Source organism: Canis lupus, chromosome X (genome assembly GCF_048164855.1).
Source record: "Canis lupus baileyi chromosome X, mCanLup2.hap1, whole genome shotgun sequence".
Lineage (NCBI taxonomy): Eukaryota > Metazoa > Chordata > Mammalia > Carnivora > Canidae > Canis > Canis lupus.
In genome coordinates this window covers 43,759,963-43,785,069 of record NC_132876.1, presented here as the reverse complement: position 1 = coordinate 43,785,069, position 25,107 = coordinate 43,759,963, and the positions used below count along the sequence as shown (strand labels likewise).

The 25,107-nt window shown below is 38.2% G+C and overlaps 1 protein-coding gene across 3 annotated transcripts in view; it reads left to right on the top strand.

The window, feature by feature from the left end:
* Positions 1-1,399: 1,399 nt before the first annotated feature.
* TBC1D8B (TBC1 domain family member 8B) overlaps positions 1,400-25,107 on the top strand; it is a 66,756-nt gene continuing 43,048 nt past the window's right edge. The window contains exons 1-4 of one of the 3 annotated variants that reach the window (XM_072818055.1): positions 1,400-1,707; positions 22,140-22,250; positions 24,113-24,231; positions 24,738-24,963. In XM_072818055.1, the coding sequence (XP_072674156.1) occupies positions 1,578-1,707; positions 22,140-22,250; positions 24,113-24,231; positions 24,738-24,963 (586 nt within the window). In that variant the 5' untranslated portion in view covers positions 1,400-1,577. The remainder of the gene's footprint in view (positions 1,708-22,139; positions 22,251-24,112; positions 24,232-24,737; positions 24,964-25,107) is intronic. The other 2 variants (XM_072818053.1, XM_072818054.1) reach the window with 2 other exon arrangements.

Below are 25,107 nucleotides of genomic sequence, written 5' to 3'. Positions count from 1 at the left end.
TTACCCATCTTTTACCAGGAAAAGAAATTATCTTCCTTAGTACACATCCAAATTGGGATGGCTTTCCCTACAGATAAATTGCAGTTTGGGCTCTGGGAAGATTGCCTCTTCCGATCTTCTCCAGAAAGCTGTCTTGGAACTATTTACTGCCGTTTAGCAGAAGAGAATCCCAAACGGACCCTTTTCTCACCCCTAAGGAAAAAATCCCTGCTTGTTGCATATGCCTGTCTCCCTTGAGCTGGCCCACATCTTGGGAGGGTTAAGCCAGAAACACTCCTCCAAGGCACAGTTCTTTGGCTCCAGGACTTGGCATCTGGGTGTGTCTCACCCCAATTTTTTTTTAAGTGAAATGGCCTTGTGGCTTTATTCTCAAAATAGCACACCAAGAGCCCCTTGTTTATTTGTACATTGCCCCCCAACTCCGTCTTTCTTACAAAACTGTCTTGTGCTTAGTGTACTCTTTAGTTCTGGTGGGCCCAGTTTTCGAAACAAATAAAAACATCCCTCAAATAATTCCTCACTGCGATGACATACAAATCATTGGCCTCATTCACCTTTGTGTTTAAGCAGATGCCAAGGTACAAAGAGGTGAAGGTCATCCTGAAAGAGATTTTTATGTCCTTAAAGAGTTTAATAAAGGGGAGAAATGTTCATAAATTGTTTAGATCCTGAAAAGGAAAGTTGGCAAAGACATTTTCTGTGGCTGATTACAATAAACAGATTACAAACAGATTGAGGTGGCAGAGTGGGGAGGAAGGAGCCCATGGCGTGAAGAAAATCATGGGGCTTTGGAGATTTTATGTTCTTCCTGTATAAGCAAAAAGAACCTAATCTAAGGAAGATTTTGAAGCAGACAAGGAAGTGTATCAGACTCCACTTACCGCGTGACCTTGGTTAAGTCACCTCACCCGTCTGCGCTTTTGTTTATATATGTGCAAAGCGGGAAATAATATCCACTTCGCAAGACTTGTCACAATTACGTGAGATAATCTATGAAATCGCTTTAGTACAAAGTAAGAACTCATGAAGAATCAGTGCTGCAAAGTCGGCCTCCCAGTTTGGGCCGTTCGTTATTCAAAATTCCAGAAACATCGTTTCCTACAGTTTAACATCCTTGTCTGTAAATGGATGAGAAGAGACGACACATTTATACCTGAGGCTCACTTATTTGAACCAAAAACCGCTTTAAACTTTAAATAGACAAAATACACTTAAGTGGTGGCGGGACGCGCTTTGAAAGCACCCCCGCCCGTTCTCATCCCTGTGGATTGTGGGAATTGTAGTCCTCGGATCCCGCTGTTTAAGTACAGAAAAAGCGAGTAGGAAACTACAATTCCCAGGAGGCAAGGAAGCAGGACTATTTCCCATTTGGGCGGTAGAGCTGTAGGAGGGAATTGGCAATCTCTCTGCCTACGTGGGAGAGAAGGGAGGGTTGGGGGAAGTGTGGAAAACCTGAACCCAAGCCGCCGTTGCCTGAGGAAAATTTGGTGGGAGGAGAATTAGAGGGAAAGAGAGGAGTGGAGGGTGAGGTGAGCAGGGCATCTGGATCGCTGCTGCCTGGCGGCACAAAGTTCGAGATGTGGCTGAAGCCTGAGGAAGTGCTTCTGAAAAATGCGCTGAAGCTGTGGCTGATGGAAAGGTCCAACGATTACTTCGTGTTGCAACGGCGTCGGGGCTACGTTGAGGAAGGTGGAGGGGGTCTCACAGGTAAGCTGCGGCCATCCCCCACCCACCTCGGGGCTGGGCTTGTGGTTCTTAAAAGGCGGTGAGGAAAACAGTTAACTCGTCGCCACCGACCGCCGGATTCTAAACCCCGGCTGGAGGGGCTGGAGTTCTTCTCCCGCCACCACCTTTCCGTCGCCCTCCCTGAGTTCTGAGAACCCCTCGCCGGAAGAGCAGCTGCTCTTTGGGTAGGAGGGGGATAAAGGGTGGAGGGGTCTTTTCTGAGGCGGAGGAACAATGAGGCAGAGGAGGGCTTCTCTCGGAGGCAAAGTACCTGTCCCGTCGCTTCCCTCGGGGACGGGGGCTGATGACGACTATTAGTCATCGACAGGTAGCATGGAGGCTGGTGACTGGGGTCAGTTCACAGTTGTGGACTTAACTTTTTTCGCAAAATCCCCTATCTATAATCACCATCCTGGGGAGTGCGAGTGCGGGTGCGTGTGTGTGTGGACGGGGAGGATGGTGAGGAGAAAGAGAAGAGCCCCAGCCACCTCCTGAGGGATGGGCTTCAAATGAGAGATTAGCAGGCGGCGGTGGGGGGCGAAGGGGGGACGGGCGCGTGTCAGGGCGAGAGCATTGCTGACCTCTCCCATTTTAGCATCTTTTACTTTGTCACCCCGTTATCCGCCCTTGGGATCTTATTTCAGACTAACCGTCGTAATTCGTTTCCCTCTCGAGTGTTTGACGCTGCCCTTTTTCTTTCAAAGCCATGCTTGTAAGCACGCCTGTGAAACAATTGCAAGTTTAACTCTTGCCGCCTAATCCATCCTGCCTTCAGTGATTTGATTTGTAAATCCAGAACCGTCCCTTGGTCCAGTGTGTAAAGCCTCCAGAGAATTTGGTTTTGAGACCTCCCATCTGGGCGGGGGCATTCAAACTTTTGGACACTGGGGAACGCTGAGATCTTTTTCGTGACAATTTGCAATTTGGTATGGTGGCCTCGAAGTGGTGGGCCAGACTTCATTTAGGCAGCGTGATGTAGCGGGAGGAGGGAAGAGTACGAAAATCTGCGTTTTAGTCCCCTTCCCAGCTCTGTTGAATGGCATTCGACAAGTCTTTAATTTATTCAACCATAAACGCCTGCTGTGTGCCACATGGAATGCTAGTGTACAAAGACAGTTAAGATTCACTTCCCCTCCTTTGAATTAATGGCTCATAATCTGGATAAGGGGAAGACGTTCAGATTAGGGGAAGTAACCAGTAAACCAGGCAAATTATATTTATAACCAGTAACTAGTAAATCAAGCAAATTATAATTAGAACCGAATAACTGAAAGGTTGTGTAAGGATTCATGGAGGAGAGGGCATGGCTTTTCATCCTCTGTGAAATGGTGTCTACCTCACAGATTTGAGAGGGTAAAATGAAAGATAATAGGTGCCAAATCAGTGTGTGTTGTTAAGATGGTGATAAATGTGTGCTGTTCTTTCCTTTTTTTCAAGCCACCCCCAGGGTGGAGAGAAATCTGAGGTTCTACAGGACTTTTTTGTTTTTTAATTTTGCAAGACCTGTTCATCTCATCCAGTTTGGAAAAAGGCCCTCTTGAAAATATGGCAAAAAAATTGCCTCATTAGACTTCACAATATATCATTTTCTGATCTTTAAAAATTACAAGTGTTATTTGCAGAGGAGACTTTCTATTTAACAGATGCGTATATTTTCCAGACAAAATTTGAGAAGCAATGTTCATAAATACCCAGTGACATAATTTGCCCTCTTTAGTCCATCAAGAACAGGTTAGAGTATTTAAAATAGATCTTATAGTCCTGTGTTAGAGCTAGTAATCTGGTTCTACATTTTACTTGGCCAGAATTTTTATGGTGCTCTTGTCCTCATTACCAAAGAATTATATATCACTTTGTACAACTGTGTTCCTGAAAAATAATAGGTAAATCAGATTGAGAATCAAATCAGTATAATGTAGTATGAAATAGTTTTTTTACTTGTTGCGAATTTCTTTTAATCATTCCTTGTTTTCTGTTTTTAGTTTCTCATTTGACATGTTTTCTTAAAACATGGACCACATTGCACCAGTTTCTCTATTCCATCCACTCCCATGTACTCTTCAAACCCATTTCTCTACAATAGGAGGTTGGTCTGCAGAAATACACCAAGATTTCTACCACACATGTATGTTGAGAATAGCCATAGCCCCATATTGTGGTTGATTGTGTATGTCTGCATGGTTGTTTTACCTGTGGTATTTTTAAAATGCTTGAAATTTCCACATGAATGCTGCCACTGTATTACATGTAAATTAAGCAAAATGATCAGAGAGGAGCAGAGGTGTTTTTTAAGGTTTGTTTGGTTCTATTTGGTCCAGAGGGAAAGTGTGTGCTGATTTTCTTAACTGCTCAATTACTGTATTATTACTTAAAATTGTGAAGCCAACAGCTTTGCTATGCTTTACCACAAATCCACATTTGGATTAGCTCTAACAAGAGTTTGACTGGGTGCCAGCATAAGCTTGCCTTTGTCCATTTTGTTCGCTGAAATCCAGTATTATGTGCTACCCCTTTAAAAGATTCTTTTATGCATTTTGTTTAATGAAGAAGAGATAATAACCATCTTAGAAATGTAAATAGTTGTAATTTCTTTAAGATTTTATTTCTTTGCCATGTAATAATTGGCAATAACCACCAGCAATGTAATGACTTGAGCAGTGGACTTGAAGGTAGTTGACACTTTTTTCTTCCTAATAATGGAATTGGGGCAACAGAGAACCATTGGGTGGTTGTAACAGGAGACTAATTTGTAAGTTAGAATTCTGAGGTCCTTTTCTAAATTTCTGAAACACATCTAGTGGATATCTGGTAGTTTACTTATCATTTGCCTAATTATTTTACTTAATTGTCCTGGTTCAGAGCAGAGTAGGATATCTTGTGAAAATTTTTGTTATACATAAATGTTATTTCATAGATAAAGTAATTTCCTTTCATGTAAAGAAGTAATTCACTCTTCTGGGTTTTTGCAGTTACCTTACATTATCCCTTGATCCTCCTGGCTGATAACGGTAATGACTTTTCTGTGGCTCTAAATTTAGCACCTGGCTTTATGTAATTGAAAATAATTTATGCATATTTGGCTTAATTAAGCACAAATCAACAGTTTGTTCTCCTTGATAGATTGGAGCTACTACATGAGTGAAATTATGGAGCTACATTCTAGTGTATGGGATGTAGGAAGACCTGGCAGTAAGGAAGCTTTAATTTAGATAATTTGTTGAAACTATTTTATGCTTGAATATTCCGTATCTGAAAAGTGTAAGCAGGTTCATGTGTGTTAGACTGATAATCTCCCTCAATAGATCATGTTTTGGGATTTTAGAACAAGACTAAAAGGTAAAGTTTGTTAAAATAGAGAAGTTTTAGGCATTCTGTTTTCTTATCTCCTTTTTCATTTTGGCACCATTACTTTGAAATTAAATTATATGTAAAAACTAGAACATATTAACTTTTCTATATTAACAGTTTAAATGAGCTTTCCATTTCAAAATGTTTTATGATATTTATATGAACTTAACAAATCACCATGTAAACAACTCAACATAATTACACATATGATAAACAGTAAGGTAGCCTTTTAAAGAATTTCTTAATGACCATCCCTCAAAAATATAGGGCTTTCTTTCTTTTTTCCCCACTCCCAATTCAAGGAGCCCAACTCTGAAAATGTTCTAATTTTTTTCTTAGCAAAATATGCCTGTACTTCATGTTCACAAAGGAACAAACTGATAAAATTTTTGGCCTCCCAAGTACCTTATTATTGGGACCGAAGTGCCTGGATGGTGGCCATGACATTACATTTTAGGTAAGGAAATATCAAATCCCCACCCACACCCACACTGTAAAATAATAAATATCATTTTGACTTATTAATGAGAAAATCCCATAGGGCAACCCTAAGGAGGACAAATCATAGTCTGTACTTCCCTCCTTTACTCCCTGGAACATTTTGATCCATGTGAAATCAAGTAAAAAATTACAGTTGACTCTTGAACAACATGGAAGTTAGGCATGCCAGACCTCCCACCCTTCCATGTGCAGTCACAAATCCACGCATAAATTTTGACTCCCCCCAAATTTAAGTACTTACACCCTCCCATTGACAGGAAGCTTTACCAATAACATAAACAGTCGATTAGCATATATTTTGTGTATGTGTTATATATGGTATTCTTACACCAAAGTTAGGCTAGAGAAAAGAGAGTGTTAAAGAAATCATAGGAATAAATACATTTATAGTAATGAACTATATGGGGCAAAATCCACATATAAGTGGCCTGCACAGTTCAAACCCACGTTATTCAAGGGTCAAGTGTACTTTAAAGATGGCTAAAGTTAACAATGTAGAAAGCAATAGATGTTGATGAGGATGTGGAGAAAGGGCGGCCCTTTTGTGCTATTGGTGGGAATGCAAACTGGGGGAGCTACTGTGGAAAACAGTATGGAGGTTCCTAAAAAAGTTAAAAAATAGAACTGAGCTATGATCCATCCATTGCACTAATAGCTACAAAAGTAATATTGTATTTTACATATATATGAGTGTGTGTGCATGTTTCTATACACATACATACACACATACAACAACTTCTTTATCCATTCATCAGTTGATGATCATTTAAGCTCTTTTTATAATTTGGCTCTTGTTGATAATGCTACTATTAAAATCAGAGAGCATGTGCCCCTTTGAATCAGTATTTTTGTACCCTGATGCAATATTACTCAGCCATAAAAAAGAATGAAATCTTACCACTGCAGTGATGTGGATGAGCTAGAGAATATTATGATAGGCAAAATAAGTAAAGTATGAGAAAGACAAATACCATAATTTCTTTTTTAAAAAAAGATTTTATTTATTTATTCATGAGAGACAGAGAGAGAGAGAGAGAGAGAGGCAGAGACACAGGCAGATGGAGAAGCAGGCTCCATGCAGGGAGCCCAACGTGGGACTCAATCCTGGGTCTTGAGCCCTGTGCTGAAGGCAGTCCTAAACTGCTGAGCCACCTTGGCTGCCCCCCCATATGATTTCAATTATATGTGAAATTTAGGAAACAAAACAGATGAACATAGGGAAAAAGAAGAGAGGCAAACCAAGACACAGACTCTTAATCATAGAGAACAAACTAAAGATTGCTGGAGAGGAGGTGGGCTGCGGGGTGGACTAAATAGGTGATGGGTATTACGAAGGGCACTTCTGATAAGCACTGAGTGTTGTATGTAATGAATCACTGAATTCTACAACATGGAACTAATATTACACTGTATGTTAACTAACTGAAATTTAAATAAAAACTTGAAACTACAAAAAATAAAAAATAAAATAAAAATAAAGATCTCTTTCTTAAAAATGTATTTAAGAGGGAGGGGCAAGAGGGTGGAAAAGTAGGGGTCCATAACTTACCTGGGCCCACTAACTTACCTAGATAACTTTCAAAACATCCTGAACACCTACAAATTTGACCTGAGATTTAAAGAGAGAACACCTGGAATGCTACAGAGAGAAAAGTTTTCACTTCTAAGGAGTAGGAAGAAAAAAAAAAAAAAACCAATAAAGTGGGGGAGGAGAAGCCCAAGTAGCTAGGCTAAAGTGGAGCGGTGAAAGACTCTGGGGTAGGAAAGCCCAGCCCTGGAGAAGTAGGAACTTTAAAAATCCGCGCCAGTTTTCCCTGACAGAAAAGTGTTTAGCAGGGAAATCAGGCAGAATCGCACGAGGGGCAGTGAAGCCTCGAGGTTTCCTGAATCACTGTAAGAGGAGGGGCGCCCGGCAGAAAGCTCACCGCAAACTGCAGTCTGATATCAGTAAAGGGCTAGAGTGCTGCAGCCCTCTGGGGCATTTGGGAGAAGCCAGTTGGTTAGGCAGGCTGGCTCCAGATGGAGGTGGCTGTGCCCTGTTCCCTTCAGGAGAGGCAGTCCCTGGGAGCGCGGGTCCAGCGGCACAGGGCCCCGGATCCCAGGGCGCCCAAGTGGACAAAGCCAGTCATCCTGCGTTTCCCTGCCCCCCACAGGTGGAGGCAGGGAGGGCACAGGACAGCGAGGACTCTCCTGCCATGGGGCGCCCCCAAGTGGTGCAGATCAGCACACCCCTGCCGGACCCCAGGAGCATCTAGGCCAGTGCCAACTGGGAGACTATAATTAGTTACTCAAAGGGAGCTCCACTCCACACCTGGGAATCTGGCCACCACCATTGTTTTTCCTCTTTGTTTCACCTTGTGCCTGGGAGAGGCAGGGACACTAGTGAACAAAGGCCTCACAGGATAAACAACTCCCACTGAGCCTGGCACCCTCCCACTGAGCCTGGCAGGAGGCGGGCATCTCCCCCAGGTGCACATACCTGAGAATCAGCACAACAGGACCTCCCTCAGAAGACCAGCTGGAAGAAAAAGGGACGAGCAGGTTTACTGAACAAGTAGTATGGGAAAGCTCCAGGACCAAGCTGGAGCTCGTTTTTATATCAGACTAAAAATTTCCAATATTTTTTTCCCACTTTAACTACAATATTTTACCAGCTCTTCATTTTTAAATATTTTCCTTTTTGATTTTCATATTTCTACAATTACATGTCTTAGATATGTTTTTCACTTCTGGATTCCCTTCAACATATTCAGTTTAATTTTGATAGATACATGAGATAAGGGTTTTTGTTTTTTGTTTTTTCTGCCTCGTTTTGTTTTACAATGGTGGAAGTTAGCACCTTCTAAAACAGACCAACAGACACCCAGAGACAAGGGGAACACCCTGTAGGTTCATTCTGTAGGATTATATTCTCTCTTCCTTGCCATTCTGCACCCTCTTATCTTGTTTATGTTTTGGTGGTCAATGTTGGGGCTTTCAATAAGTATTGTTGGCTTATATAAATTTGGGATTGAGCATCTTCTAACATACAGAACAGTACACACTCAGAACCAAGAGAATCAACATCTAGGACCCCTCAGGTAGACTACATTCTCCCTACACTACCACTTCTTCATCACCACCATTCCCCCGCCCTTAATTTTTCTTTTTCCTCTTTTCTTTACTTTTTTTTTCTTTTTCTTTTTTCTTCTTTGTTTTTGGCTTTTTATTTTTACTACTTTGTTTTAAAATTTATTTTTCACTTTAATGGTCCTTTTGTTTTATTTTATTCTGTTCTCTTTTTCTTTTATTTTCTGGTCTCTGACCTTTTCAAAATTATCTAGGGTGTATTTTACTTAGGTCATGGTTGATATTTTTGACTCAGCCCACTCAAACAGCCACTCTGCACTAGACAAAATGACTAGATGGAATAATTCACCATAAAAGAAAGAACCTTAAACTACTTTCTGCCACAGAGTTACAGAATTTGGATTTCAATACGATGTCAGAAAATCAATTCAGAAGTACAATTATAAAGCTACTGGTGGCTCTGGAAAAAAAGCATAAAGGACTCTAGAGACTTTGTTACTGCAGAACTGAGATCTAATCAGGGCGAAATTAAAAATAGATTAAATAAAAAAAAAGATTAAATGAGATGCAATCCAAACTGAATGTCCTAACTGCTAGGGTTAAGGAGGTGGAAGAGAGAGTGAGTGACATAGAAGACAAGTTGATGGTAAGGAAGGAAGCTGAGGAAAAAAGAGATAAACAAGAGCCCATGAAGAAAATCATAGGGAAGTAAATGATAGCTTGAGAAGGAAGAATATACCTATAAATGGGATTCCAGAAGTGGCTGAGGGAGAGAGAGGACCACAAAGTATATTTGAATAAATCATAGCTGAGAACTTCCCTAACCTGGGGAAGGAAACAGGCATTCAGATCCAAGAGATAGGACCCCCCCGCCCGAGATCAGTAAAAACCGTTCAGTATCTCGGCATTTAATAGTGAAACTTGCAAATTTCAATGATAAAGAGAAAATTCTTAAAGTAGTGCGAAACAAGAGATCTTAAATTATGGGGAGAAATTCCAGATTAACAGCAGTCCTCTCCACATAGACCTAGCAGGCCAGAAAGGGCTGGCATGATATATACAGAGTACTTTTTTAAAAAAAAATATTTATTCATGAGAGACACACAGAAAGAGAGGCAGAGACACAGCAGAGGGAGAAGCAGGCTCCATGCAGGGAGCCCGATGTGGGACTCGATCCTGGAACTCCAGGATCACGCCCTGGGCCGAAGGCAGATGCCTAACCATTGAGCCACCCAGGAGTCCCTATACAGAGCACTAAATGAGCAGAACATGCAGCCAAAAATACTTTATCCAGCAAGGCTCTTATTCAGAATAGGAGAGATAAAGAGCTTCCAGGATAGGCAGAAACTGAAAGAATATATGACCAACAAACCACTCTGCAATAAATATTAAGGGAGACCCTGTAAAAGAAAGAGGAAGCCCAAAGAAACAATCTACAAAACAGGGGATCAATAGGTAATACGATGGCACTAAATTCATATCTTTCAATAGTTACTCTGAACGTGAATGGGCTAAATGATCCCTCAAAAGACGCAGGGTATCAGACTGGAAGAAAAGCAAGACCCATCTGTATGCTGTCTACAAGAGACTCATTTTAGACCCTAGAACACCTTCAGCCTGAAAATGAAGAAGTGGAGAACCATTTACCATTCAAATGGTCCTCAAAAGAAAGCTGGGTAGCCATCCTCATATCAGATAAATTAAAGTTTATCCCAAAGACTGTAGTAAGAGATGAAGAGGGATACTATATCATACTTAAAGGGTCTATTGAACAAGAAGACCTAACAGTCATGAATATTTATGCCCCTAAGGTGGCAGCTGCCAAGTATATCAGTCAATTAATAACAAAAGTAAAGACATACTTAGATAATAATACACTAACAGTAGGAGACTTTAGCATGGCATTTTCTGCAAATAACAGACCTTCTAAGCAGAGCATCACCAAAGAAACAAGGGCCTTGAATGATACAGTGGACCAAATAGATTTCACAGATATACACAGAACTGTGCATCCAAACGCAACTGAATACACATTCTTCTCAAGTGGACATGGAACTTTCTCCAGAATAGACTACATACTGGGTCACAAATCAGGTCTGAACCGATACCAAATGATTGGGATTGTCCCCTTCATATTTTCAGACCACAGTGCCTTGAAACTAGAACCCAATCACAAGAAGAAATTTGGAAGAAGCTCAAACACATGGAGGTTAAAGAGCATCTTACTAAAAGATGAATGGGTCAACCAGGAAATTAGAGAATTAAAAAGATTCATGGAAACTAATGAAAATGAATATACAACCCTTCAAAACCTTTGGGATGCAGCAAAAGCGGTCCTAAGAGGGAAATACATTGCAATACAAGCCTCCCTCAAAAAATTGGAAAAAACTCAAATACACAAGTTAACCTCGCACCTAAAGGAAGAGAAAGAGAAAGAACCACAACTAAAACCTACACCAACGTGGAGGGACCTGGAGGGTATTATGCTGGATGAAATAAGTCAATCGGAAAAGGACAAACATTATATGGTCTCATTCATTTGGGCAATATAAAAATTTGTGAAAGGGAATAAAGGGAAAGGAGATAAAAATGAGTGAAAATAACAGTGAGGGTGATAAAACATGAGAGACATGTAATTCTGGGAAATGAACAAGGGGTAGTGGAAGGGGAAGTAGGTGGGGGGTTGGGGTAACTGGGTGATGGGCACTGAGGGGGGCACTTGGTGGGATGAGCACTGAGTGTTACGCTATATGTTGGCAAATTGAACTCCAATAAAAAAAAATTTTTAAAAAACCTACACCAAGCAGAAGAAGAGAGAGAAAAAGATTTGAGCAGAACTCAATGAAATAGAGACCAGAAGAACTATAGAACAGATCAACATAACCAGGAGCTGGTTCTTTGAAAGAATTTAGTAAGATAGAGAAGCCCCTAGACAGCCTTATTAAAAAGAAAAGAGAAAAGACTCAAATGAATAAAATCACAAATGCAAGAGCAAGATTGGGGATCCCTGGGTGGCTCAGCAGTTTAGTGCCTGCCTTTGGCCCAGGGCATGATCCTGGAGTCCTGGGATCAAGTCCCAGGGCTTGATTGGGCTTCCTGCATGGAGCCTGCTTCTTCCTCTGCCTTTGTCTCTGCCTCTCTCTCTCTCTCTCTCTCTCTCTCTCTCTCTCTCTCTCTCCCCCTCTCTCTCCCTCTCTCATAAATAAATAAAATCTTTTTTTTAAAAAGAGCAAGATCACAACCAATACCAAGGAAATACAAACAATTTTAAAGACATATTATGAGCAGCTAATTGCCAACAAATTAGGCAGTCTAGAAGAAATGGTTGCATTTCTGGAAAACCACAAATTACCAAAACTGAAACAGGAAGAAATAGAAAATCTGAAGCGGCCAATAACCAGTGAGGAAATTGAAGCAGTCATGAAAAACCTCCCAAGACACAAAAGTCTAGGGTCAAATGGCTTCCCAAGGGAATTATATTTAAGGATTTAAAGAAGAAATGGTTTTAAAAAGCATTTGAAGAAAGCAGACAAATACCCCACCAAAAGGAGAAGTATATACCAATATCCCTGATGAACACAGATGCAAACATTCTCAACAAGATACTAGCCAATAGGATCCAACAGTACATTAAGAAGATTATTCACCATGACCAAGTGGGATCTATCCCCAGGATGCAAGGCTGGTTTAACATTCATAAAACATTCAACGTGATAGAGCACATCAACAAGAGGAGAAACAAGAACTCTATGATCCTCTCAATAGATGCAGAGAAAGCATTTGACAAAATACATCATCCATTCCTGATCAAAACTCTTCAGAGTGTAGGGATAGGGGGAAAATTCCTCAATATCTTAAAAGCCATTTATGAAAAGCCCACAGTGAATATCCTTCTCAATAGAGAAAGGGGAAAGACAGTCTCTCCTAAGATCAGGAACACAACAGGGATATCTACTCTCACCACTGCTATTCAACATAGTACTAGAACTCTTTGCCTCAGCAATCAGACAACAAAAAGAAATAAAAGGCATTCAAATTGGCAAAGAAGAAGTCAAACTCTCCCTCTTCACAGATAACATGATGCTGTATATAGAAAACCCAAAAGACTTCACCCCAACATTGCTACAACTGATACAGTAACTCAGCAGTGTGGCAGGATACAAAATCAATGCCCAGAAATCAGTGGCATTTCTATACACTAACAATGAGACTGAAGATAGAGAAATTAAGGAGTCAATCCCATTTACAATTGCACCCAAAAGCATAAGATACTTAGGAATAAACCTAACCAAAGAGGTAAAGGATCTATACCCTAAAAACTATAGAACACTTCTGAAAGAAATTGAGGAAGACACAAAGAGATGGAAAAATATTCCATGCTTATGGATTGGAAGAATTAATATTGTGATAATGTCTATGCTACCCAGGGCAATTTGCTACACATTCAATGCAATCCCTACCAGAATACCATGGACTTTCTCCACAGAGTTAGAACGAATAATCTTAAGATTTGTATGGAATCAGAAAAGACCCTGAATAGCCAGAGGAATATTGAAAAAGAAAACCAATGCCAGGGCATCACAATACCAGATTTCAAGCCGTATTACAAAACTGTGATCATCAGGCAGCCCGGGTGGCTCAGCGGTTTAGCACCGCCTTCAGTCCAGGGCATTATCCTGGAGACCCAGGATTGAGTCCCACGTCAGGCTCCCTGCATGGAGCCTGCTTCTCCCTCTGTCTGTGTCTCTGCCTCTCTCTCTTAATTAAATTATATTTATATAATTAAAAAATATATATAATAAAAATTTAAAATATATATATAATATATATAAAATTAAAAAAATAAAACCAGTAGAAATGTACTTTTAAAAAAACCTGTTATCATCAAGATAGTATGGCACAAAAACAGACACCTAGATCAATGGAACAGAATACAGAACCCAGAAATGGGCCCTCAACTCTATGGTCAACTAATATTCGACAAAGCAGGAAAGACTATCCACTGGAAAAAAGTTTCCTCAATAAATGGTGTTGAGAAAATTGGACAGCCACGTGCAGAAAAATGCAACTAGACCATTCTCTTACACCATACACAAAGATAAACTCAAAATGGTGGGAAGATCTAAATGTGAGACAAGAATCCATCAAAATCCTAGAGGAGAACACAGGCAACACCCATTTTGAACTTGGCCACTGTAACTTCTTGCAAGATACATGTATGAAGGCAAAGGAAACAAAAGCAAAAATGAACTATTGGGGCTTAATCAGGATAAAAAGCTTCTGCACAGCAAAAGAAACAGTGAACAAAACTAAAATACAACCTATAGAATGGGAGAAGATATTTCCAAATGACATATCAGATGAAGGGCTAGTATTTAAGATCTATAAAGAACTTGTTAAACTTAGCACCCAAGAAACAAGAAATCCAGTCATGAAATGGGCAGAAGAAATGTACAGAAATTTCAGTAAAGAAGACATAACACATGGCTAACAAGCACATGAGAAAATGCTCTGCATCACTTGCCATCAGGGAACTACAAATCAAAACCACAATGAGATACCACCTTACAGCAGTGAGAATGGCAAAAATTAACAAGACAGGAAACAACAAATGTTGGAGAGGATGTGGAGAAGGGGGAACCATCTGGCACTGTTGGTGGGAATGCAGACTGGTGCAGCCACTCTGAAAAATTGTGTAGAGGTTCCTCAAAGAGATAAAAATAGAGCTACCCTGTGACTCTGCAATTGCACTGCTGGGTTTTACCCCAAAGATACAGATGCAGTGAAATGCCGGGACTCCTGCACCCCAATGTTCATAGCAACAATATCCACAGTAGCCAATCTGTGGAATGATGTTCTTTGACAGATGAATGGATAAAGAAGATGTGATATATATATATCACATTATATATATATATATATATATATATATATATATATATATATATATAATGGAATATTACTCAGCCATCAGAAAGGACAAATACCCACCATTTGCCTTGATGTGGATGAAACTGGAGGGTATTATGCTGAGTGAAGTAAGTCAGTTGGAGAAGGACAATCATCACATGGTTTTACTCATATGGGGAGTATAAGAAATTGTGAAGGAGATTATAAGGGAAAGGAGGGGAACTGAGTGGGAAAAATTAGAGAAGGAGACAAACCATGAGAGACTCCTAACTCTGAGAGGTGGGCAGGGGCTTTGTGGTAAATGGGTGATGGGCACTGAGAAGGGAAGTTGATGGGATATATGTTGGAAAATCGAAGTTCAAGAAAACAAATGAAAAAATAAAAATGTATTTAATTCCAGTATAATTACACAGTGTTATATTAGTTTTAGGTATATAGTATAGTGATTCAACAATTCTGTAGATTAGTCATTTCTCATCACAATAAGTGTACTCTTAATCCCCTTTATTTGTTTCAGACATCCACCAACCTACCTCCCCTCTGGGATTCACTAATTCTGTATATTTAAAGAGTTCGTTTTTTGTTTGTTTATCTCTGTGTTGATTTATTCATTTGTTTCTTACATTCCACATGAGTGAAATTATATGGTATTTGTCTTTATCTGACTGAGTTATTTCACTTAACGTCTTACCCTCTAAGTCTGTCTGTGTTGTTTTGAGTGATAAAGGACAGCTTCATTGGTGGTTTTAAGACGTGAAAGATGATCACTGTCACCACTTTTTCTTGGTAGTAGTGGAAGGATTATTGACTGCTTACCTATAAGACTCAGGAGGTTTTTTAGATACCTGTTGCTAACACTGCTCTCTTCCTTTCCCCTCCCTTGCTTGTTGCTAGGGTGTTTCTTTCCTTAGACCTAGACAAGAAAGCACTACTCAGCTTTACCTTAGGATCATGAATCTTCAATCCTCAAGAGTTAAGTTAAAGTAATAGTAATGATATGTATTGTATACAAAGAGAGTTTTTTTTTGGCTAAGATATTGGAAATTTATAATGTAAGTAGGAAACTAATATTTGCTATTGAGTTGATTTCATTTTCATGAAAAAAAAAGTCTAAAAAGTGATGACATTGACCAACTTTTATTTTTCAGAACCTCCTGCAAGGCTGACCTTTCTCATTCAAAGAAATCTTTAAAAGTAACTTTTTACTTGATTTTGTATGGATCAAAATGTTTTAGGGAGGGAACAGAGCACAGTATAATTTGCCCTCCCCAGGGGTTCCTCTATGGAATTCTTTTTTTAATAAGTCAACTGCAAGCGAACATCCACAAATATATAAGTACACCATTGAATTCATTGATTCCACTCATTAACCGTACTACCTTTGTCTTCTGTGATTCTTTAATATTTTTATGTTTCTATTCAGCTGTAATTGTTTTATAAAGGTTTTGTTTCCTCGTCTGTAAAATGGGAACAAAACCTATCTTCCTTGCCTCATGGCATTGTTCTGAGATTCAAATGAGTTTTGAGCAACTTTATAAACATCTGATACTCATTTATCTATTAACAGAGTACCATTTTCTATTTTTTTCAGAGTACCATTTTCTATAGAGCCAAAGGAACATGAATATTCATACCATTTTCCCTAGTAATTGCATTTCCCATGTTATATATAGAAAGTTATTTGAAATAGTAATATTGAATATGTCCAATCTGCAGTGATTCCCCTACAAAAGTAAAACTGATAGTTATTCAATGACTTTGGTATGATAGTGATTATGCATTTAAGATTTATAACCGGGGGATCCCTGGGTGGCTCAGCGGTTTAGCGCCTGCCTTTGGCCCAGGGCGCCATCCTGTAGTCCCCAGGATCGAGTCCCGCGTTGGGCTCCGGCATGGAGCCTGCCTCTCCCTCTGCCTGTGACTCTGCCTCTCTCTCTCTCTCTCTCTATCATAAGTAAATAAAATCTTAAAAAAAAGATTTATAACCAAAATGATATATAAGTATTAGAATATAATATCACAGCAGTATTTCATTTTGATCTGAGTGCCCAAAACCTGGAAGTTCTCCAAATGCACTTCTACAGATAAAAGCATCACTTGTCTTACTGAATGGTATTGAAGAATATATATAACTTGAGTCACATTATTTATATTTTTCAAAACATGATACTTGATGTAGAAATGATTCAGCTGATGAAAACTCTTGCTTCTCCTGGATAGTTGCAGTTGTGGAAGGACTATGGATGTAAGGTAAGGAAAAAATTAATAAAAGAAATGACACCATAATGGTTACCTTACCCTGTTGGAGTACAGCTATGACTTGGATTTTATATTACCTTTACGTTAGAAAATCTGCACAGTCTTCCACCTTTTGCTCCTGTTATATAAGTACAAAGATAAGAGTAAATCCTGTATGTGGTTGAAGAGGATAACATTCATTTAACACATACTTAACCAAGTGCTTTTTAAAAACCACTCTTTTAGGTACTGGAGATAATAGCAAGTGAGCAAAACAAAATCCTTATTCTCATGGGGCTAACATTTTAGTTGAGAGAGGCAAATAAATACGTAATACATGGCTATATGAAGGAAAATAAAGTAAGATGTAATTATAGAGAGGGGAAGAGGTTGGTGTTTTAGATAAATTTGGTCTGGGAAGGCTACTTTAAGGTTACCTATGAGCAGAGACCAGACGGACTAGAGGATATGAAGCTAAGCAGGTATTTGGAGGCAGAGTGAATATTTATAATTCTTTCTAGGAATTTTGTTATGAAGAGAAACAGAGAAATGGGGTGGTAATTAGTTACTGTCCTGGGTGTTGGGTATACAGTAGTGAATAAAACAGGAATAGATCCTACCCCCCCCCAGAGTTCATAATCTAGTGGGACAGACAGATAATAAACAAGTAAGCAAGCAATTATATAATTACTGGGGTAGTCAGTAATAATAATATCAGCCTGATTTGAGTAACTTACAGTCATGAATGAGGAGTATTTGAAGCCCCCAAAACAATTTTCCAAGGCCAGCTCTGGTGTAAAGTATGCTTATCAGATGTCCTGTTAAATGATACAAAGATTCTTAAAAGCAGTGATTAATAACAAGAGGTGGTATTCTGGTGGCAGAATTCCAGCGTGACATCTGAGAAGCATCTTGTCAAAAAGCAGTTTTATTTTCTTTAATTAAATCAGCCAAATATGAGAACTAATAATATCTGGGATGTGATTTGGTAGAGATAAATGAGGAGGACATTCTAAGCAGGACAAATAATGTGATAGAGCAAAAGCAAAAGATGGCAGTCATTGGGGACACAGCAAGTGTTACAGATTCATTTATTTGTGGTTAGAAAATATGAGACTCAAGGTATAATACCCTTAGCAACTAGAAAAGGTTGTTAAAAAGGAATGCCCTAATCTGTAGAATAGAAAAACCTGAGATAGAGAATTAAAGAGACTTGAGAGTTAAACCTTTGTTGTTTTCTGTCTCCACTGTTATTTTTTTTAATTTTTTATTTATTTATGATAGTCACAGAGAGAGAGAGAGAGAGAGAGAGAGAGGCAGAGACACAGGCAGAGGGAGAAGCAGGCTCCATGCACCGGGAGCCCGATGTGGGATTCGATCCCGGGTCTCCAGGATCGCGCCCTGGGCCAAAGGCAGGCGCCAAACCGCTGCGCCACCCAGGGATCCCTCCACTGTTCTTTTAACTACAGTCTAGATGGTCTTGGTTTTTTTTTCCTGCCTTAATCCAATATAAAGAAGTGAAGTTTTATTTTATTTTATTTTTTTAAAAAATATTTTATTTATTCATGAGAGACAGAGAGAGAGAGAGAGAGAGAGAGGCAGAGACACAGGCAGAGGGAGAAGCAGGCTTCATGCAGGGAGCCGGAAATGGGACTTGATCTTGATCCCAGGTCTCCAGGATCACGCCCTGGGCTGAAGGCGGCTCTAAACCACTGAGCCACCCGGGCTTCCCTATTTTATTTTTTTTAACATTTTATTTATTTATTCATGAGAGACACACAGAGAGAGAGAGGCAGAGGCAGAGGGAGAAGCAGGGTCCATGTAGGGAGGCCGATGTGGACTCACTGGGACTCCAGGATCACGCCCTAGGCGGAAGGCAGGCGCTAAACCACTGAGTCCCTCGGGCATCCCAGAAGTGAAGTTTTAAAACAAGAGATGATCACATTTGTTGATTTTTAAAATTTTTTTAAAAATATTTTATTTATTCATGAGAGACACAGAGAGAAAGAGGCAGAGACATAAGCAGAGGGAAAAGCAGGCTCCATGCAGGAAGCCCGATGTGGGACTCGATCCCTGGTCTCCAGGATCATGCCCTGGGCTGAAGGCGGTGATAAACCGTTGAGCCACCCAGGCTACCCTGAACTTCAGTTTTTAAATCGTGTGTTCTGTCATATAGCTGACAGTGTCTGCTCTCTTCCCAATTTACTGTAGCTCTAGAAATTCCCATGTGTAAGAATGTTTGATGACCTTGGATGTTCAGGCTATCAGATAATAAACCTCTGTGTATACATAGAAAAGCAACCCAAAGTTATCTACTTGTTTTCTTGTACTTTTACAACCCAGATGTTGGCATATTAATTCCTGATTGACTTGCAAGGACTCAATGATGATTATAGCTTAAAGAGCTTCAAGAGTTCCCCAAGTGACTGGAAATGTATTCTAGTGCTAGCTTCCAGATTATTTGTTGTAGTTTTATACTAACTGACTGATTTAATGTACTTACGAAAACTGAGCTATTTCCTTTGTACGTAGTATAAGACACTTATAATCTTGTGGACATTTCTACTGCTGCTGTTGCTGCTACCAAAAAAAAAAAAATGACCTTTCTTACCAGTGACTTTGACTGCTTTGTCCCCAGTCTCACAACTTTCTATCAAGGGACTAATGATTATTATGTTACTCAGGAATGATTACCTGTGGTCTCCCCTTTCTTTTCTGCCTCCTCACACATCCACATTCCCACCATGATTTTTCAGCTGAGCAAGACTTTTTTCTTTTTTTTTTTTCATTTTGTTCTTTCTCCTGTTCTAATACTACTTTTTCTAGTATATGTAAATAAGGAAGTAAAATTTGAGCTAGTTTTATTTAAAATGTAATAAAGGTAAAATAAATGATTTTCCCTACAGATTTGAAAATAATTGTTTGAAAATTTTAGAATTTAAATTCTTGGAAGGCAAATCTAGCAGTTAGAACTGTTTCATAAATGTTTTTATTTAAAGTTATAATTCCTTTATTTTGACAATTTTGTCTAGATGTCATATGATATTTATATACACAGACATTCATACACATGATTTTTTGTTTTTCAACCTGAAGAGAGTTACCTCTTTTGGTTCTTTTACTTCTACTCTTTTATCTTTCTTCTGAATAGTTTCACTTCCTGGTCTTCAAACTGAGAACATTATCCTTGTTTCCATTTCCTGAATAATTTCAACCACATTGCATTGAAGAGGCTATCTGCATTGTTTAGCTCCTACTTTTCTTTCTTTATCCTTGAACTCTTAGCCAAATCTAATTTCTCACAGTCTTTTTTTTTTCATGCTAAAAGTGATAGAATTATTTTTTTCTTTATCTCCAGATCCTTCAGGAATTTTGTCATTATTAGTTGAAATATTATCACTTCATCTGTCTCTCCTCATTCCCATTCTCTTCCCCAACGCCTCCTCTTTCATAATATTTGTCTAGATTTTCTTATTTCTATTTCTTAAATTCTTCCATTCTTACCAGAACTTTTTTCATATCAGATGACTTTTTTCTCTGTAATCTGTACCTGTTGCCATTTCCAAAATCTTTCTTGATACTTTATCCCAACTATGGAAACCCTCTGTCAGATTGTTAATTAATGTTAATGTGCATTTGTGACCCCTATTTTTACTTTTTATTGATTCTTACATTGACTCTCTTACCCTCTCAGCCAAACAAAATTTCTCTTTATATCTTTATTCTACCCCCTTACTTTCTAATTTACCTCCCTTGATGCTCATAACTACCTACCACAAATTTGCTAATCTACCTATATTCTCTTTCAAAGCTTGCTTGTAATCTTAACTCCTTTTAAGTAGGGAAAGAAGCCTATTTTGTAATCGATTTAAATATTTTCTCAGAAATCTGTATGCTAAAGAGAAATGCCTCATAAAACAACACCAACACTCAACCTATCAAAGCTTCCAGAAAAGGAAGGTAGTTTTATATATTTCAGTCATCCCATTGAAATTTTGCTCCTGTTGTACCCAGCAATATGTTGAAAGTTAGGGGTGATACAAACCCAGGAGTAGAGAACATGAATTGTTCTCAGAGAACCAATAATTTAGGTAAGGAGACTAGATTCATATACATGAAGCATTTAGAAAGTAGCTATAACTAGCCTAAAAAAATAAAAAAATAATAAAATGGATAACTAGCCTAATAATCAAAATGCTAGGTTGTATTGCATAGACTGTAAGTGTTTCAAGTAATCAGGGAAAAGAGAAGGCACTATTGCTTGACGTTGCCGGTAAAGGTTCTATATGGGAAGTGGGTCTTAAAGAAAATGTAGAATTTAGATTAGCTGGACTGAGCTGGGAGCCTTGCATTAGCATATACAGGTAAAAAAAAGGAATTGCTTAGCAAAGACTCTAACAGAGAATAATTGTGGGGTTTTTTTTAAAGATTTTATTCATTTATTCATGAGAGACACACAGAGAGAGAGGCAGAGACATAGGCAAAGAGAGAAGCAGACTCCCTGTGGGGAGTCTGATGGTGGACCTCTATCCCAAGGCCCTGGGATCATGACCTGAGCCAAAGGCAGGTGCTCAACCACTGAGCCACCCAGGTGCCCCCGAGAAAGTAATTGATTGTAAAGCAGCAAACTTTGTTCTAGGAAGGAGTAGGAAATATAATCAGATAATTACATTGGAACTAATTGATCGAAAGCCTTGAATTCTAAATTGAGGCATTAAGAATTGTTAAAAAGAAAATCCCCTTCCTATACATTTTTGTTAATCAGGGTTTTATCTTATTTAAATATCCAAGATTTTCTTATATAATAATAGCATTCGTTAACATTGAGTGTTACACTACGTGCTAAGCATTGTTCTAATATTTGTGTGTAAGCATAGCTCATTTTGTCTTTACAACAACCCTTTGTGGTAGGTTCTATTTTAACCTTATTGTACAAATGAGGATGAAAAAAAAAAAGGTAAATACAACTGGTTCAGTTTGGCACAAGTGACAGAATCAGTATTCAAACTCAGGAAATCTCTGGTACCAGAATCTACATTCTTAGTGCTATATGTACAACCTTAGTAAAGGATATATATAAGTGCTGTAAATATATAGTGAGATTCAGACGATTGAACCTGACTTATTTTTTTTATTGAAAGATAATATTCTCAAGCACTACTCACAATGGATCACAGTAATCCTTTCATCCTGAATAGATTTTTTGCTTAAGAAAATCTTTATAAGGAAACTTTGGGCTGGAAATTTTAAAAAAGATTAATCCATTGTTTTTTTTTTTTTTCAGATGAAATGATACTGGTTTTATGTTTTGTAAAATCTTTATTTCACCGGTCTCTTTATTACAATAGGGCTTCTGGTTGGGACTCTTGATTCAGTCTTAGACTCTACTGCTAAAGTTGCTCCATTTCGCATCCTACACCAGACACCAGATTCTCAAGTTTACCTGTCAATTGCATGTGGTGAGTATGATTTTTAATCATAAAAATAAAAAATAATAATCAAAAATAAAAAATAAAACGTATAATCAAACAAATAAAGATACTAAGAAATTGAATTTTTTTAAAGATTTTATTTATTTATTCATGACATACACAGAGAGAGAGAGAGAGGCAGAAACACAGGCAGAGGGAGAAGCTGGCTCCATGCAGGGAGCCTGACATGGGACTCAATCCCAGGTCTCCAGGATCACACCCTGGGCTGAAGGTGGCGCTAAACCACTGGGCCACGGGGGCTGCCCAAGAAATTGAATATTTACATTTATTCTCCTCAGTTTTGATTTAGAAAAGAGTTAAACATGTAACTCTACATTGAGAGACAAGATAATCTAATTGTTTAGATAAGAAGGATTACAGATTATTACAGTTTTTAAAAAAAAATCCATTAGTGTGAGGGATGTAAAGCATGTGTTCCAGCAAATTTTGAGCAAATTTTGGTCAGCACTACTGCTATATGATTCCTTTCTTCAGCTTACCCAACTGCTGAGAAGATGAGAACCTCCTCATGAGATACTTCATTTCATCTGTAATAACTCAGGAGAATTAAGCCCAAAACTAAAGATTGTCCCCCAAGAAAGTAGAAGCCTAAAAATTTGAAACATTTTTAGTTACACACCTACTTTCTCACAAAAGGCATTATATCCTAAGAAGAGATGTTTTACTGGTAATGCTATGTATTCATTCATGCTGAGATAGTTGAGATGCTTTCACATAAATATACCTTGTACATAGAAAATGAATTAGGATATCCTTTCTAATAAAACAACTCAAAATTTAAAAAAAATGACAGTTTACTTCTTTTATGATGCCATTATAATGTTGGTCTAAATTAAAATCCCAAATTTCTGACCTTTTTAATGTTGAAAGACTTCCTTTTTCTCGTTCTTTCATCTCCCCCTCTCTTCCCAAGTAGATACACTTAAAAAAAAACCCATGTAAATTCCTGGATAGTTTATATGTGTGAACATACAGCATACCATGAACTTTTAAAGATATGTGGCTTGTCTTTTGCATTTCCCTATATATTTTCTTTAGTGTTGCTGGTGTTTTCTGTTGGCTCTCTTAAATTGAATGTCATTTAAACTAAATAAGGAAGACATTACACCTGCTGACATTTTGAGACATTTGTAACCTCAACTCTAAATCTGGTTGGTAGAAGTTAGGTAGGGAAAAATGTCCATTCCACTTTAAAGAGGGAGGATTATTGTGTTACTTATTCCCCCAAATTAACATGATGTAGAGCTATAATAATTACCTACTAATAAAACTTCCTTATACCTAAAGGACCAAAATAAAGGCTTAAAATTTTCCCATGGCTTTTATTTGTGATTAATTAAAGTTATTATACTTGGTATTGTGACTTCAGTAACATGTTGACGTTGACATAGTATTGTCATGTGCATGTTGTTTGCAGTGACATAGATTACAGGGATAGTATTGACTGTATTATTTGAAGACCATGGATTAAATTCTATATTTATGTCCTGGCACTCTGTATATTCTCTTTAAAAATATTGGTTGCTGTAGGCACCAGTTACTGGCGTCTTGTTTTCAGAATTTTGTATCTTTTCTCATGAGTTGTATTTATTTTTTCTCCTTTCATTAAATATTTTAGTCTCTCATTTGAGGTGAAAAATAGTATTTGTCTCCATATATAGAGATTGAAATAGAGAATAAATGTAATTAATATCTTTATTCCTTTATGATCATTTCTGAAAATGAGCAAATATAATTTTATTTCTTTTTGAACTAAGCTTGTAAATATCAAGAGCAGTTTTGTTGTGGACTTTCCCTTGAATCTTTTATTCTTTTTCATTTTCAATTAGGAGCCAACAGAGAAGAAATTACCAAACATTGGGATTGGTTGGAACAAAATATCATGAAGACCTTATCTGTGTTTGATTCAAATGAAGATATTACTCATTTTGTACAAGGAAAAATAAGAGTAAGTGATGGGGATGTATTTTGTAGCTGGGATATTAAAATCTTTGACCATCTTATTTTAGGATCACAAGCCATGTGGGAAGGTCATTGTTTTCCTGACACCTTTCAATATTGGCATAAGTACACATATAAATGTCAGAATCAGTGCTAAAGAAAACTATAAAGTCAATGATTAGTTTCTGGTCCCCTTATAAGTGCTCTTAGGGATATTTTCATTTTAGTATTTCTTAAGCTTAGAATTTGGATGAATCCTTTGCTCAACCAAAAAAATATTTAGCACCTGTATTTGTGTTAGCTCCTTGTGAGGCATTAGAAAAAGCCTAATTACAAAATTAAAGAAAATTTGCTCACCTCTGTCCTAAGAGAAGCACTAATGTACACGCATATATAGGTATATGTACCTGTGTAGATATATACGATTGTATTCAGTGAACTGTTTAAATATATAAAATGTATTTTTATTGGTAGGAAGTAATTAGTTTTTAAAAAATATTTTGTCTCCTTTAGGGTTTGATTGCTGAAGAGGGAAGACATTCTTTTGCAAAAGAAGATGATCCTGAGAAATTTCGGGAAGCACTTTTGAAATTTGGAAAATGTTTTGGTTTACCAGAGCAGGAGAAGTTAGTGACCTATTACTCATGCAGTTACTGGAAAGGACGGGTTCCTTGTCAGGGTTGGCTCTATCTTAGCACCAATTTTCTGAGCTTCTATTCTTTTTTGTTGGGATCAGAAAGTAAGTGGCTTTTGTTGCTTACCATGATTTTGAACATGCCGACTGACCTATCAACTCTGTGGTGTTGTTAGGTTGTATATAAAGCAATAGGATTGATATTAAGAGTAATTAAACTATACATTAAAAAGTTCACTTCATCTAGAA